This window comes from Mastacembelus armatus, unplaced genomic scaffold (genome assembly GCF_900324485.2).
Source record: "Mastacembelus armatus unplaced genomic scaffold, fMasArm1.2, whole genome shotgun sequence".
Classification (NCBI taxonomy): Eukaryota; Metazoa; Chordata; class Actinopteri; order Synbranchiformes; family Mastacembelidae; genus Mastacembelus; species Mastacembelus armatus.
Genome location: NW_022872919.1, coordinates 318,371 through 336,519, shown reverse-complemented (window position 1 = coordinate 336,519; position 18,149 = coordinate 318,371). Strand labels below are relative to the sequence as shown.

Sequence of the window (18,149 nt, the reverse complement as noted above, 5' to 3'; positions counted from 1 at the left end):
TTTTTAATACAGACATTGAACTATGACTGAAAAAACTGTCACCTAACTACTTTGTAATTTTTATCTTCATTATCTTTATCACTGTAATAATCATTACCCATATGATAGCTTTCAATATTATCAGAAGTTATTCATCCAGTTTAGTTTGTTAGTGTTCTTTAGATAAATGACTGACTCAGCTGGTATGACTTGTTTTTTTCCATACTTACACTTTGCATTTACATTTTTATTCTACTTAAAGTTACTACAGTATATACACATACGTAGATAAATACATATTTATCTAGAGAAGGTACTTTCAGTTCCAGGATAAGCCACATTGTAAACCTCTATGCCAGACCTTGCCAAGGTCGATCACTCACCCAGGATACAAGAAGCCTGCTGCAGGGCAGCACATGCTATATGTGTCTTCCAGGTGTTTTGGCTGACAGAAGCTAGAAATTGCATTCTTAGCACAGCAGTATACATTATCATAAAAGAACTTCTGTGTGTGTGTGTGTGGGTGTGTGTGGGTGTGCACGCAAAACAGCGCATGCTCACTGGATCCATGCATGTTTACGCTTGTCTGTGTGTCTATGGCTGTTATTGTTAGGTCTGAGTCAGTGAACTGACTGTAGTCATCTGCAAGTATGTACTGTCTCGTGCTACACACAGGTCTCTGCCTCTGTGCTGACCACTGTAGGCTCTTTGTGCACCCTGTCACACGGTGGCAGAAGCCGTTATGTGTTATGTTCTTTTTAAGAATAAAGTTTATAAATCTTTAGCCAGCATGACTGACCACTTAAGTCTTCCCTTTCCAAATGCCTGTGAAGTGCTGGCTGCGTGCAGACCTTTCTAATCAGACTGGCCTGAAGACATGTGGCAGACACCATCTCACTAAAAGGAAAACCTGCATTTTGGAATGAAAAGTTTTGAGCTGCCAAATGTGTGTCTGTGGTTAGAAATGTAACTATGCTACCCTATATTCCCCCAACACGTATGGCATGGAAGTGTCACCTTAAACCACTTTAATGTTGTAGCTTGTTACATAAACACAGTTGGACACACGTGATGAAATCAAATGTGAGTATAGGCACATATACTACAAACAGCTGTTACGAAATTATCCTGTACGTTTTTTCTCTCCTTCTGTTTTACTATATTGTTATTTCTGTTCTGATTAAGTGTCATAATATTAATAATCTTGAAAGCTGTCATACAGGAAATGATGATGATTTACAAACATGTAATGTTCAATGTTTGTTTAACAATGAAGATTAAAATGACAAAGTCAGTGTGACAGTTGTTCAGCTACATTATTGATTGATTTCATTATTCAGTGTTTAATGAAATACAGACCATGATACAATCTAAATCTTATTTTTAGTAGACTCTATGGATTTTTACTAAATATAATTAAATAAATCATAATTAACAATATTAAATACAACATTAATCACAAAAGGTTGCAGCCTGGTTGATGGTTACAGTTGATGCCAGTGTTTACAAAATGTTAAACTCTAATCTAATGCACTTAGATGGAAAGATATAGTTTCTTGGTAGAGAAGGCCATTGAGTTTTTTTGGTTTTTTGTTTTTTTTTTTTTTTTGAGCTACCCATGACATAACCACACAGGAAGTGTGGGTTTGCATGGCTGCTACGGTAACAGGAGAAAAGGACAGAGGAAATATGAGCTTTGTGACGAAGCAGAGCAGGAGAGGCGGCCTACGTGCTGACACAGCATAACCTTTCTCAATTGTCTAAGTGATATTGTATGAGCAAGGTCAAATCACATTCCCACAATTTAATATTCTCTCAATCGTCCCAACAGCATCTGTTCCATCCAGTGAAGTAGGTTATTTTGATAAACATTGGAGGCACAGTCACATTTTAAGTAGCAAAGAAATTATACCTTGTCAACTAATGTTCTTGCAATATACACAGATCTATAAATGTATAATGAACTACTATGCCAATCTGCATTGCTTTCTAGCAGGCTAATACTGAGAAGTCAGTGAAACTCTCTGTGGATTACCTAATGGTCGACCAGTAATCACACATACATACAAAAACAACCAACAATACAACCAGTAACTCTGCTGCTTCATCACACTGCTAACTAACTCTGGCCTAGGCTCTGCTAACTTAACTGATCTGTATGTAAAGAGTAATACTGGCATTTTGTACAAGCCAACTCATAAGAATTTCATTTCTATCTAATTGTAGACAGGTCAGGGAGGTCAGGGTTTGTTTTTTTTTTTGTTTTTTTATAGCAAATGTTTTAACATAATACCAATTATTTATTCCACCTATTCCACCTGGGCGATCTGTGAAGAACACCACATGGTGCGTGTGTTTGGGTGGTGGAAGGGAGGAGAGGGCAGGGCTCTTGCCATGTGTGTTCTGTGCTAATTTATATCACCAGGGGCCACACACAAACAAGACCATGTCTTCATATGTTGCACACACTGGAGAACAGACAACAGCTCTCTCCTCTAGAAAAACCCATTTTGACTTCCTGACTGCACATATCACTCTTTCACGTGGAAATTGCACATGTAATTTGTTTTCATATGTATTTGTATGTTTATTTGGAGCGTGAGTCCCTGTAAATCCCTTCACCCACTAATAAACTTGTGACTAATTCAGATTTATACTGCTGATACAAAGCTCAAAGTTCCCTGATTACTGAACACTACTGATCTGCAGACTTCCATCAACAGGCCTATTGTTGTGATATATTATCCCCTTCTCTCTTAGATCACAACACTCCTCCAACACTGGCCTTGACATACTAATCGCTCTTAAGACTGACAGAATGTCCTGTCCTGTCAAGTGGTAACTGCACTAATAATTCACAAACATAAATGATAAAGAAGCTGTTATCTCTGCACCTGTAAATTTCTGGATTCATCAAGGTGGAGTAAATCATATTGCTCACTAATATTACAGACAAAACTGTGACCAAGTCTTTCGCAAACATAAACAGGAAGCAGAATAGAACAAATGGATTGCAACACAAAAGCTGTGCTTCCATTCTGGCGCTGCATGCTTCTAAGGACGCCGTCTACAAAGCACAGCGTTTGTAGCCTACATAAACCGCGTGGGTCGAACTATCAGCTGAACCGAAATGACACAACCTAGTCTACGGAGAACTCCTTGCTTGCGTCACCAAGCACGCTGCTCCTATTGCCCAACAACCATCACAGTTGCAGTTAGACCAGAGTTGGACAACGGCACTGGGAAGATGTATTATAATCACCGATGATGGAGTGAAAAATGTTGATTTATTTTCTTGTTTTGTGTTGGAGAGAAATGAGATGCCTCACTGCCACGTTGACATTATTAAGACCCCATGTTTTTAAAAACTTAACTGAGTTGCGGCCATTACTTATACCTGTGTAAAAAACTGAGAGCAGCTCAGACTTAGCAGTTACATCTGGCATATTCGCTTTTCTTCACCAGCGCGCAAAAAATGTTGGGATATGTTGGGCCGTGAAGGATACAACAGATAAAGCCTTTGTTTCCCGAGGACAGAAGGCCGCATTTGTCGGCCACATTTGAAGGAGCCTTTAAAATGGGACAACCTTGTTGTGACGCCGTGATGCAATTGGCCGTCTGATGCAGCCTTCGAATGATGGGGCCCCTGAATTAGGACACAGCCAATGTTCTTTTAACCAGTAGAGTAATTACTCCTTGCTGAATAAAAGATTACCATTTCTAACTGTATATTCTACAGCTGCAGCAATTATTCGCTTTAGCTGGATTTGATTTCTGCTCATTGTCCTCAACATCTGCAAATTTACCTGAATATAGGCGTATGTCCAGGCTTGGGCTTATTCCATGAGAAATGGGAGGGCACAGAAAGGAACTGTTCCCCAGATCCATCCTTCTTTAGGATATGGAGGGCCTCATCTGAAGGAGAGTCTAGACTAGGAGACATATTTCCTTGGTCATCCATCCCCAGGTCCCCTTTCCCAGTCTGCATAGCTGTTCTGTCCTGTGAGGTCTTCCGTGTCTTGGATGGGATGTCTGCTTCAGACGGGCAGCACTGGAAGGCTGACATGCCTAGAGAAGGACTGCCAACCCAGGTGTCCTCTGTCACACTTCCCCTAGGTGAATGTCCTGGTGTGGGTGTGGGTGAGTGATGTGGAGACAATGAGCCAGGGTAGCAGATGTCTGCGCTAGAGTGGCGCCTCTTCCCACAGGGCGAAGTGGGTCGTGAGGAGGGCCTCGAAGGTGGCCGTGGGCTGAGCCAATTTTCATCAGTGACACTGGTGCGTGGGGAGTGGCAGGGAGACTGTCGGGGTGACAGGCTGATGGAGTGTGAGTGGTGCACAAAGGTAGGGTGTTGGTGCTGCCAGTGGGGCTGCTCCTCCAGGACTCCACCACCGGTTTGAGGGGAGGTGCAGCCTGGAGACGTAAGTGGGGAGCCCAGAGTAAACCGGGCAGCTGCTTCATTTAGCTCTGAGTCAACGTCATCATAGACGTGTGAGAATGATTCACAAGAGGAGGCATCAGAAAACCAGCTCCTAGAGGATAGGCTGCTGCACGGGCTAGGGCTGAGTGAAGCGTCCCGGTAAGAGTGATCCAGTGGCAAATACAGGTGGTCTCTGGACAGGGGCCTGTCACCATGGTAATCCCCATCAGGGCCATTGACACTCAGATCCTCCTCACTGGCGTCCATCTCCTGCTGGCAGCTAGGGGAGATAGAGGTGATTTGGATACTGGGGCACTCAAAGGCCTTTGGTGCCTCCACAGGAGCAGAGGGCAGCAGGGGGGAGACGCTATACTTGGAGTCTTGTGTTTCATAGCTCTGAGGCTCAGCTCCTGGTTTGTGTGACTGAAGGCGTGGGGAAGTGTTGATGACCTGGGAGTGAGACTGCATGCCATGACGAGACAGGCCTAGAGACTGGTGGTTAGTGACCATAGACTGGGGCTGGCCCACATTTAGGATGTAGAACGCTGTATTATCATCAGGCTCCAGATCTAGAAAAAGAAAAGGAAGGGAAAGTTAAGATACAAACATTTGTAAAACATCGCAATTTCTGTTAAAAGTTTTTTTTTGTTATATTTTTCCTTGGTTTGACTTCACTTAAGCTAATTGAATACAAAAACACTCTCAATAAATATCCATAACCACTCTTAACCACAATTACGTTAACATAAAGATTAAAATAGCAAGAGTATCTTTGACAAAGGCAACTGTAACTGCAAAAGTATGTATTCAAGATGCCCCAGCCTTGTTTTCACACACCCAGCCACCCAACCTATGCTTGAGCCTTTGGTTGCCAAAATAGCATAAAATTATTTGGTCAGGGATCTATGTGCGGTTGCACACTGCGTTTGTGCTTGTGACTGAGCCCAGTTTCAGGAAATTAGAGGCCAGAGTGTTGCTGGGTAGCAGGCAGTTATACAGGCATTTATCCAAGAAGGATAACCGATGAACAGCACTACTCAGGAAACAAATTCACACAACAGTGCGTGCTGTCGGCTGTCATCACAGCTAGAGCCGGCAGGCTATTTATACCAAAGGTCATCCGGCACAGGCAGAATGTACACACACAAACACACACACCCACACATAAACAAATAGACAAAGCCCATTGTCCACATTGGCACTATTCAGTTAGAGGTTATTGATAAACTTCAAATGGATATGCACCGCTGCTAACATTGGGATTAACCCACCACTCCAGTCTTTTCACATGTGAAAAGCGAATTTACTTGCACACTTTCACGTTAGAGATGTAGGAGCAGAGATTTAATTTTTCTGTTTAAAAATGTTACATTTTAGTTTGTATTTTACATGCACTGAGTTCAACAAAGGCCACAGCTGAGGTCTTCTCGTTTATCTCTGGATGACCAATAACACATTTTAAAACAAAAACCATAACATGCCTTATAACAAATCAAAATCAAACAGCATGTGACAATGAAATGATTAAAATTCTTCAGAAAACTGGGAAATGCCCCTGGAAAAATATGGGCCAACGAGCACAGCCCACACAGGATAAAGTTATGAAATAACTACACAGCACTTCCCCATATTCCTTAAATTTACATACCTGCCTAAAAATAAGAGACAGTTTTATTACAACTAGAGTTAATATTTAACTTTACCACCACAAAACTAAATTTTATGTTAAACACAAACAGGCCATAAATTTGTTAAATCAGAAATTGAGGTTACGTTTGAAAAAGTTTATGAAAAAGCAACGAGCATTTTGGGAAGTGTGTGCATCCACAGTACGTTTCTACACCCCCTCTCTATGCACCAGCAGCAACAGAGGCAGTGGCAGCAAGCGCTTTATTTATAGCTGCTCAGATTCACACTGGTCCTGCCTGCTTGTCACAAGACCCAGCACTGGATCCTCTGACGACAACATCTGAGTGACAGACAGGGAGCGAGAGAAGGACAACAGAGGGCAGAGGAAGAGAAAGAGGCTGTGAGGACTAGAAAAAAAGAAAAATCAACTTATCCTCTCACTCGGTGAATTGTTAAATACAATAACATGACGAACAGAGAAAGAGAAAAGGAAAGAAAAAGTGAAATAGAATCAGATGGCAGTGGTAAAGACACACACACACCCACACCGTAAGTGCATACCAAAGAAACACACCTAACCATGCCATGCTCACCAAAAAATAGAAGCATCAGCTGTAATTTCTAGTGACTCGGGTTTTCCCTGGGTTGTAAAATGTTTCCTGATTATGATGATGAAACTAATTTAATCTTTCCTTCTTCCTCTGCAAACTAATAAAAAATAAACAAGACAACATTTACAGCACAAAGAAAACTAATTAAAACCTTTTTACACAGCTTTCAAAAAAAAAAAAAAAAAGGAGAGCAGTTTGTACACTGCCTTTCTAAAAGTCCTTGTCCTAGAGACTAATTGAGAGAAACATTTCACAATCATACTGGATTACAGAGAAGGTGGACAGAAGTGAGAGCCTGAAGGTGGAAAGAACACTTCCCCTGTTACTGAGCGTCTGTTTGCATCTTATCCTCATTGAGATGCTTTTCTAAATGGGTGAGCAAATCATCCTTTCACCACGAGATGAGACTTAATTGGCAGGGTTGACTGAGTTTAAAAAACAAAACACAGTGAGGAAAGACAATGCAACATTCGAGACAGTCTGCCTTCCTCTGCGCTGACTTGTCTGAAGGGCTGTTGCTGCCTAACATGGTATAGGCCAGGGGAGGACAGATATTAAGAGACAATACTCAGAAAGCAGCCAGGAGATCTTATCAGTATAGTACTACCAGCAGAAACTGGTTTTATTCGTAGAATAACTTTTTCAGTACAACTGAAACAACTTTTGCAGTATATCAACAGCAGCATGAACTTGGCACATTTCCTGTACAGATGGCTGCAGTAAGGACATGTCAGTCTTATTCACATTAAAAAATAATAATAATAATCATAATTAGTAGAATTTAACCAGGTAGTATTTACATCAGATTTTGTAAAAACGCATTAGCGTTGTAAAATTTTTTTAAGAGCCAGAAAGGTCGAGCACAGCACATTGGCACTGACGCAATGACACATCATCAGCTCTTTGCTGATGATGTGTCATTGCGTCTTTCTAGTAAGAGTAACTCTCATGGACGCTGTTTTTAATTAATTTATGACTGTAAATGCATGTGTGAAAACAATACATAAAACATTTTACTTTATTTCTTTGATTTAGGTATTAAAAACCTCCCATAAAAACACAACATGCCTAGCTAATTTCAGATTCGCTTGATCACACCAACATAATATTTAAATACACATTTTTAAGGGTGAAGCAGGGAAGTCCCAGGTACTCACTGAGTAATGAGCTGCAGCTTTAGAAAATCTGGTGCTAATCACACAGAAATTGCAAATGCAAACTGAATCAGCATTGCAGTGATATTTCCCCTGTGCTTCACTACTATTATGTAACCAGCCTGATGATAAAAATATAAATTTTCAAACGATATTGTGGTCTGGAAGGTTCATATTAGATGTCTGTATTGGTCTGGCGATACTAATGAGAGCACTAGCTTGTATCGCAAATGTGTTTCACAGCCTCCTCAGATAACAGATTAGAAATCCCTCTGCTGGGTTGTCAACCATATAACATTAATTTAACATACTGAGTTCAAATTGATCGTTTTTTTGCCATAATACTTGCCGTATTGCTGCCTCTATCTCTGCACCATAGTGGCTTCACGCTTATTTAATCAGGGTACAAAGTGAAAGGTAAAGGTGAGATGCGGCCACTTTTTAACTTGTGCATATTTGTACCTATCACAATACATAGTGGAAAGAGTTAAGTGGCAGTGTTGCACAGATGGGTCAGACAGGGGACGACCACGTTACCTGGCCCACAGCCCTCTCCTTGCCTTGAGATAAGATTAGCCTGCCACCTAAAAACACTTCAGATGGGGGGAAAGGGATGAGTGGTGGGAAACCCCCCCTGTCAGAGCCAAACACCAGTCACCTTAGGAAAAGAGGTCAGACAAGAAAGAATGAGGAGAGGAGAGGAGAGGAGAGGAGAGGAGGAGGAAAAGAGGAAGGAGAGGAGAGGAGAGGAGAGGAGAGGAGAGGAAAGAGAGGAGAGGAGAGGGAGAGAGAGGAGAGGAGAGGAGAGGAGAGGAGAGGAGAAGGAAAGGAGAGGAGAGGAGGAGAGGAGAGGAGAGGAGAGGAGAGGCTCGAGGGAGGAGATCGAACCGGAGAGGAGCAAGGACGCTCTTTCGGAGAGGAGAGGAGCCGGATCGGAGATATTAGCGATTCCTTCCGAGCAGTGGCGGGTTCGCTTCCTAACGCGTCGAGGAGCTCGATTTCTTCATTAGCTGGGAGAGGGCTGCTAAATCTCTTGGAAGCACTCCTTTCCCTTTTTTTGGCCTTTCTTTTTGCAGCCTGTGCACTGTTCCTGAAAGCTCAGTGCATCACACACTCCTCAAGTGTCCATACATCAGCCAATCCAGTTAAATAAAGATCTCTAAGAGGCTTTGCTGTACCTAAGCTAATAATAGCGCTGCCTCATTGGGAGATGTTTCGCTGAAGTGCAGATTGTTGAATGTTTGTGACACTCCATGAAGACTAGCATGTTGTCACAGCAACCACAGGAAACGGCTTGACCCACTGGTGATGGTGGCTCCTTGACACAAAGCTCAACAGGCCTCTGGCTGACCGTCACACCACCTGGGGATTCTCACTTGGGGAATAATCCACAGAGACTTTGTTCCTCCTCCTCCTCCTCCTCCAACTCTCACTGCACACAAAGTGTGTCAGCGTCCTGTGACCGCCAGTAACATAGACCCACATTCTAAGAAAGGCCAGTTTATTACTGAGGGACAGAAGGATTTATCTCTCACAGAGAGGACGAGAATCTCATTGCTGCTGCAGGTTCTTGCTGGTGCACCCACAGTCTTTCTGTGTGTATACGTGCATGTGTATGGGTATAAAAATGTGGGTGGTGTATGAATGTTCCTCTGTGCCTGTGGTTGAGCCTTCCTGTGTATTTTAGCACATACAGTATGGGTATATATGAGTATACCCTGTGTATATTTGTGTGTGCACACACCAACACACGTTATTGTCTTAGGTTACCCTCTAGCTCCAGCACCACATGGTATTGGGCTAGAGAGTAACCTAAGCCAGGGTTCCCTTTGTGGTGGGCCAGCAGGTTGATTAGGACAGGCTCTGCTTTCATGGCCTGTACAGACTTTGTGTTCAGCCGAGTCTCCTCTTTCAGCTCTCCCCAAGAGTTGCTGATGTACTGTAAGTCTCACTGGATAAATGGCATGTACCTCACAGGAAACAAATAAAAATTAAAAATAAAAATCAATTAACACATTTAAACCCAGTAAATGTGACAGGTTTTAATACAGTTGTCTCTAAAATAAGTGTGAAATCTAATTGCTCAAAGCATATGTCACATTTTTAATGAGCCAATGAGACATGTGTTCTATGTTACTATGAGTTACAGATCCAATCAGATATCAGGCTTCTATATTTCAAATTTAAATTCAGCATTCTTCATTTCATTTTTATCTAAGGTAACAACAGGAGAGATGTTGATAGAAAAAATGAATCAGTATTATCATATAATAGTATGTACTCAGATGAAGAGCTTACATTTGATTAATTGAGTCACATTTTATTTTTACAACCCAATATCACAAGCTCTCAAATCAGCTAAGAAAAATACTTTAATCAGGGAAAAATGTGACATCTATTAAATAATTGACAGTAAAACCCTTTTAAACCCTCTTTAAATATGAAATAAAAGAAATGTCTTCTTTTCCAGCACAAGATGTCCTAAAACGTTTTCAAAATGCTCAACTTTAATATGATTTTCAACATTAGGGTTCTTACAGATATTTGCAATGACTCTGAGCACCGCTCACAAAAGCAAATTTAATTCCTTTCCAAGAACTCTGTGGCTGGCTGGGTGCCTACATTTCTAAACACAGAGCCTGTGACGCACTTGCACACATGTATTGTAAGGGTTGCACACACCTGTGGCTTTAAGCTTTCTGGCTAGGTCTCTGCCAATAGCTACTGGTGATCCTTGTATGTGTAGGTTGCTGGGTCTGTTTTCACGTAAAATCCAGCGTAGAACAAGAAGACAGGGAACACTACATGTAAAGGTGACTAAGGTGGGTGAGATCTATCTAGCAACACTAGATACACAGCACACACACAGTCGGATCCTGGGGTATGTGCCTCACTTTCATCTGGTATCTGTAGAGCCTTGTTATTGTCTTATCCTAATGTTATGTTAAGGTTACATCAAAAAGCCTTCCTGTGCCGTCACAGCAGACTCACAGCCAGCGGAAGCTTAATAATGGCAGCCTAAGCCAATGTTAACATATGCCGGCAGCTAAATTAAGCTCCTAATTAACAATCTCATGCCGAGATAACATTATGGGATAAACACCGAGTGCCAAGTAACCACCTGAACTAAATACCCACCAATGTACAGGGATCTCTTTCAAAACACATCACTGACTGCCCTCGGAATACATTATTTTGGTGCACTAAAAACACCTCAAAAAAAGAGCACTACTTTTAATCAAAATAATAATACACTTTATTTAAATGGAACTTATAAAAGTGCTTCACTATAGCAGTAAAGACGAATATTTGAAGAAAAAAAAAAAAACACAATAACAAACATTAAATGAAGTACAACAGAAAGGAATGATCATTAAGATAAGCAGGACATTTCAGCACAGATGTCTCAGATCCTTAGACCTGGACTTCCACTGATAAAGGACCTTAATGCAAAGCCCCAGTCAACTTTACACTGTATTACAGGTTGTGTAGTGAAAGCAGCAAAAGCAACTTCAGTCATCTGTCAGTGTCCAGGCACAGTATTTGTGTTTAGGTCACCATGTTTTGGCAGCTCTCAGAGCCCAGTACACAAACGCTCTAAACATATGTATAAAAACAGCTGAAAACGCAGCTGAAACACTTCCTGCAAACACAAACTGTTAGTAATTAAGACAGAGTTGCAAAAGCCAGAACTAGTAATTTAATCAGGCTCGCTGAATTAACGTCACTTAACTAGAGAAAATTGTCAAACCTCCACATAAAACAGAACACACTGGTTACACAAGGTTTTGAATGATAGATACCTGACTATAAGTAAATCCAAACTACAGAGTCACCTCACCGGTAACAAAGCTCAACACCACAGTTGTCTACCATATTAAACTTACTCCAACCAAAATGAAAAATGTCTGCCCAAATGATTTCATGTTTTTAAATCGCATTTACACTACGTTCACTGATGCGTCTGACATTTACTGGCCCAATAAAAAGCCTCATCTTTCATCTTTGCTATAGTGTGTTTACATGTACTTAGGAAACTGGGTTATTCTGCTTTGTGCAGTAACCTGGTTTCTTAAACTTCATCTAAACACGAAGCCTGGTCTACTTAGTCAGGATAAAACAGCATGGGAAATCCAGTGACCACAGCTAGATTTCTACAGAGTAAACCTTTTATGTCAAGAGTTATTATAGCTGTAGAAGTAACACAGTTCACAGTGCCAAACCCGGCTCAGAAAATAATCTACTGTACATGTCTGGCTGAAATTCAGACACGATACTAACTAAGGAAAAAACACCAGGTTATTCCAATGCATCAAAATGTACACTCCTGTGTCCTCCCTTAACTTGGCTTCTCCTCATTACATATTTTCTTGTGTGCATGTAAACACAGAAGTTGTCAAACTGTTTATATACGATTGGTTTTCATTAGAGGAAAGCTATAGAGCATTAGAAGACCTCGGCCACTGAGGTAAGGCAACGGCCTGCAGTAACCTAGAGGAGATAACATCAGAGGCTACTGCTAGGAGAGGTGACATTTAAACAATCTGTCAGGGCTGACTGGTGCATGTGCCTGAAGTAAGCTGGGGGGAGAGGGAGAGGGAGAGGGAGAGGGAGAGGGAGAGAGAGAGAGAGAGAGAGAGAGAGAGGGAGAGAGGGAGAGAGAGAGGAAGAGGGAGAGAGAGAGGGAGAGGCAGGGAAACAAAGTTGACATTTGCAAATCACTGGTCTTAGAGAGCATTGTGAGCCTACAGTATGAACACTGCTGTACTGTTGAATGCTTCATAACAAATCACAGATCATTATGTTATTTTCTTATATCCACTTTATCATCATTCCACTTCATCAAGCTTGTAATCAGACCAGCACAGAACTAATAAACTGACAGGGAAATAATCAAGGAGCAAACAGGAAAACAGCAATTTCCCCTACAAAAACATAAATGGAAGTGGTGTGTCTCCACAAAAAACAGGAGACTCAAATCATGCTTTAATCTTCTGAGCATAGTTGTGATAAACAGGCCGTACTGTTAAAACCTCTACTTTACAATTTGTGTGTAACGTCTTCTGCACTCAGCTGTCGAAGTCCACGTGGTCAACATCCTGGTTATGACCTATAGAGTACCATCACTTCCTTGAAGCTATAACTGCTGCATCGCAAGATTAAAAGTAGTCTTGCTTTTTGGTGGACAGCTTTACTTCTTTAATTATTATTAATCTCCTACAAAACGCACAGCAACAAACACTGTTTCTTGACGACTCATTTCATGTCACACTCGGTCACTGGACACATAAGAGTAGAGCAAAAAAAAAAAAAAAAAAACAGATGGAGCAAAAGTGCCAACACCAAGCATTAGCCTGGGTGAAATATAGTCTTGAAGGGTACCATAAAATAAAATGTGACTCAAACCACCTGAATTCCTGTGTAGCTAGCTGAACCTAGAGCGAAAGGGGCCACAGAAAGGAAGGGAAAAGTGGAACTGGGTGCAGGAGTTCAACAGCTTTCTCTTGGCTGTAACGTAGCCCCTGACATGTTGATACAGCACAGTCCGTGGTAGCTTTAGTTACACTAAATTTAAACTAGACAGATGCCACACATAGTTACTCAGGCCTCACCCCAAGAAACAAACGTCTCATTCATCACAGTGGGTGCTGGGACCCCTTCAGTTTAGTAAGGTCAGGGGGCACCCACACGCTGATCTAGCCCCACACATGGATCACATGAATGACTGTCTGACCTTTGACTTCTCCGTCTATGACATGTGTACAGAAATAGAACTTGTATGTTCATAAACCCGGTTTCTTTCATTTGAAACTGTACGTTTATTAAAGTCTAGAAATGTTTTTGTCTGACAGTAAGAGTCTGAGCTTTAGTTATGTCACGATTTGCTATAATTTATCAATATCCTATATGTCTAACAAAAACTTTGATAGATTAACAAGTAACATGTTAAAAATACTTTAAACGGCAAGGCCAACTGGACAATAACAAAGTGGAAGTCAAGTACAGAGCATACTACAAATACCACCAGCAAAATGTAGTGTTTTTGGTTCAACTTAGACTTTTTACTGAATTAGCTAAATCTATTTTCTGTGATAAAAATAAATGTCTTGGTTTAAGATAATTTCTGAGCCTGTATTGTAAGGACAGCTGTGTGGCTGAGTGCTGAGTTACCCTTCAACCTAAATATCTAAACAAACACAAACACACACACACACACAAATACAAACTCACAAAACACACCTGGCTAGAGTCTGGGTGTGCCAACACACTCACCTGGCGATGTGGCACACAACATTCTTCCACTCCTCTCCTCGTTAAGATCGCAAAGGGCTTGAGCAGTAAAAGGTTGACGGCTGTAGACGTGCCGAGACAAGAGGGATTCTCCTGCTCCAAGTACGAACGAGTCACTAGAACCTGTTGCCTGCCCTCTGCCACTCTCTTTGGGAGCTCAAAATAGTCCACCATGAGAGCGATGTAATTTCAGTCTTTCGGTCTTTCCCACGACAAGGACTGAGGGGATCATACTCTTGGTAGAGAGACGCTGAGCAATGACAACAACAACAGACAAGGGCAAAACAGTTCTCTGCACTTGCTGCTCAGTTTGATAACTCCATTCTGCTGAAAATGCACCGTGACAGACCCTCACATGTCAAAGACAATACTACAAGCACCCGAAACATCACAGCATTTTAACAGAACAAAATCAAACCTGACCAGTCCCTAAGTGGTTGAGTTGATTGCTGGCATCTGGAAATTTCATTAGCCTAGATCAGTCTCTCTGATGTCATTGGTGGTCTCTTTTATATCCCGAGAAAGACGTGAGAGAGGAAAGAAGGCTCAGCTGTTCTGGTGGCGGGTCTGCAACACCCTGCTTTGGTAAGGCAGTAACCGACAAACCACAGAGAACTTCTTTAAATATGTCAGATAAGAAGAAGCACAGAAAAAAAACAATATTGAATATAAGGAAAAAACAAAAACAGAAAAAGGTCTTAAGGGGAGCAGGTCAGTAAAAATGCTGTTCATGTTACCCTTAGCAGCAGCTAGATAGCAGAGTGCCCCCCTCTGCTTTCATTCCACGCTTCCATCTGAACCCCACATGGCATGTCTGGGCAAAGAGCCAGACACCTCTGCTGTGGATCCACAACTCTGCCACCCATAAAGGGCACTTCTGCCCCCCCCCCCCACCTCTAACACCCAGTGAGGCCACTGCTCGTGACCTGCATAACCCAGTGCTCACCGAAGCCTATTTCTACCACTCGCACAATCACTTCACAACAGGCACGCTCCCACAAATAGGGTAAGTGGTACTTAAAGGGATGAGCCCAAATACATGTTGTAAAACATTGTACGATGGGTTGTGTTATCATATTCGGAATTAGGTTCAAAAACAGTGAAGAGAAACGTGTTCTGTAATTAGTATGTATAACCAGGCTTACCCTGTCTGATGCTAAAGATGAAAGCAAATATGAAGGACGTACTCACGTGAAATCATCACACACAACACACACAACACACACACAACACACACAACACACGCACGCCACTAATACTGTTCCTCTCAGTGCTGTTTGTTTCACAATGACAATTAACTGTAAGCTACGAAGTGAAAAGGTCTGGAACTGACGGCCATAAGTCCCAAAGTTACTCAAAACGTGACTTATATAACTCTTGTTCCCTGCCTCTGTAAATGCACGGCAGGCCAGCCGAGTGTTTCTATATCGGCAGCTAAAAATTTACAACAAATTTAAAAAGAACAAAACAGAATTTCATATTAAGGTAAACAGTGAAGCAGCCAAAGGAAATATTGAACGGAGGAGCAAGTTAATTGTCAATTCAAGACTTGGTTTGTTCCATGATACATAAAAAAAATGTATATTTTATTCCTCCTTAGGCATTTGTTTTTTAAATAGCTGTTTTTGCTACATTTTAGGTATAAGTGCTATTTTAAACAGCTAATTCAGACAAACTGCAATAATATATAATTTCTCAATTATGCAGAAAGCGCACCTGGGCAGAATGAAAATCCACCTTATATTTCTGCAACTCGAAATCATTTTAACTGAATAAAACTTTTCATTTAATGGATTGATCATTTATTAACGTTCATGGTCTATAAAATGTCATCTCCATATTGCTTGTTCATAATTTTTCTATGGAACCAGAAAATGCTTTGTATTTTTCTTTAATAAATATCTTAGATAACTGACTGAATATCAGCAGTGACAATCAACCCTGTTGTCACACATATTGATCCTAATCGCGGCAGGAATTTTTTTTGTGGTGCACAAAGCATTAAAATCACTAACAAATAATCTAAAGGTTTTCCAGACTCTCAAAACCTAAACGATCTGCACGGCTAGATACTACTACACTGAAGTCAGAGAATACGTTTTTTGTGACCTGGGTGAACCCTTCAACTAATTAATTAAACCTGTCATTTATGAGCACATAAACATTTGGCAGAAAAAAATGACATGTAGAGGTGCCACGAATGAAAACAAAGTCAGTGGTCAGATGATAATGGAGATGAACAGGAGCAGATTTGTTCCTGGACCTAAAACTGAGAGCACACCCACTCGAGTCGAAAATGTTAAAGTGAGTGAAGGTTTATCAGGCTGTATGATGCCATGACAAGAATAATTAAAGTGTATGCAAGAAAACCAGAGAAACTGGAGTCGCTACTTGTTGTCACAGTAAACATAAGTCAAGGAAATTGTCCATTTGCTGTTTGTGGCCAAAAGGCAAACACCGAAAAAAAAAAAAAAGTCTGCACTGTTCCTACGGCTCATACAAACAACTGATGAAAATCAGTTGACTTGTTTAATTTTTCCACTCCATGATGCACTAACCCATGACATTTTGTTAGTCCCCAGTCGTCAACTAGCTTTGAGTCATTGTTTTGGTTAATATAAGTCTAGCACTTTAACAACATTGTTCCTGTGTTAGTTTTAAAAAGTGAACTGGTTAAAAAAAGGTCTTTAGTTTTTGGAGAGTGTCATACATCCAGTGTCATTTCTAAGACAATTTTGAGATTAAAATTAAAAGCTTTTTTAATAATAATACAACAAATATTGTTACATCTGTAAAAAGTGAGGAGAGATGTACAAACATAGCTGACAAACTGGCAGTAGTGTCTCTAAACTGTTGTATTCATAGCTTGACATTTTTGTAATGAATGGTTACCTGTTAACTAACCCATATATCCAAGTTAAACGTGATGAATTAACATCAGCCTCGTTTTCAGCTGACAAAATCCAGGCACTTGTGCATTCAGTTTTAAATGGCCTGAGCAGACCTGAATTGTGTTTGGCAACTGTTAAGTCCAGTCTGCTTTCTGTTTCCATAATGTCAGCCAACGCAACTGTTTTGTTGCCCATCTGAAACCACCTATTGGAGCTGCACCACACCAAACACATGCAATAACAATAGGGAAAATACTACCATCCTGTGACCACAGAGTACCACTAAATTAATACTTTGTTGTGTTATTTCCTTAACTAAGAAGACTCATTTGTAGAACAGGCTTTCAAACAAAATTAAAGCTGCCTGTTTAGTCAATACACAAAGCTGCTGCTGAGCCTTGATTTTAAAGCTATTCTTTGTCCTTCCCTCAGATTTATTTCTGGGAAGTTTGAATGACCCCACCTTGCTTTCTAGTTAAGCTGATTCACAGAGGGGCTTGACCTTCTGTTTAGCACTGTACATAATCAGGGGAAAACCCTTACAGTACGTTTGCCCTGCGACTCTGAAAAGAACAGTAAAATATTTTACCTCAAAGACGTGACTGTTCCTGGGCAACAAGAAAACACTCAGAAACACCCAGACAGACAGACAGACAGACAGACAAAGTGAACAAAAAAGACAGATGGAGAGGCAGGGTGATACGCTGCAACACACAGTTACCTTGAGCTGTAATCACTTTCACATATTCATGCAGAAAGAACGGACATTTGGGCTGACGGTGTGCAAGAAACTACACACAGTTCAGCTTCTTTGAGGAATAAGATGAGAACATTTTTAATAAAAAAAAAATACTTAATGTAAAGACATAAGAGAGCTGTGATAAATGTGTGCAACCAGCTCCCATTACAGCACCCTTTCAAGTGCATTGTGTTGACCAGCCTGTACCTTTAGGTGCAGCTGCTAAAAGAACTACAGAAATGTGGCATTATTTCATTGTTATCTCGAATAATCTCCTTTCACAACACTTAATTTAAAAGACTGAAGAACTGGCTGCACAGATATTGAAACGTTAATCACGACCGGTTTGCAATGCAATGTGTAACAATAAGAAGCTCACTGGAGTAGAAAGCCGGCAGATGTTTAGGTTTCAGGTAGAGGTTCTCCAGGTTGTTA

General features: G+C 41.0%; 1 protein-coding gene across 2 annotated transcripts in view; it reads right to left on the bottom strand.

The window, feature by feature from the left end:
• nfatc3a (nuclear factor of activated T cells 3a) overlaps positions 1-18,149 on the bottom strand; it is a 54,357-nt gene that overhangs the window by 33,396 nt on the left and 2,812 nt on the right. The window contains exons 1-2 of one of the 2 annotated variants that reach the window (XM_026333767.1): positions 14,034-14,223; positions 3,786-4,968 (exon numbers count right to left, since the gene is read on the bottom strand). In XM_026333767.1, coding sequence (XP_026189552.1) covers positions 3,786-4,909 — 1,124 coding nt within the window. In that variant the 5' untranslated portion in view covers positions 4,910-4,968; positions 14,034-14,223. Of the gene's footprint in view, positions 1-3,785; positions 4,969-14,033; positions 14,224-18,149 lie in introns of those variants that run through there. The other variant, XM_026333766.1, reaches the window with a different exon arrangement.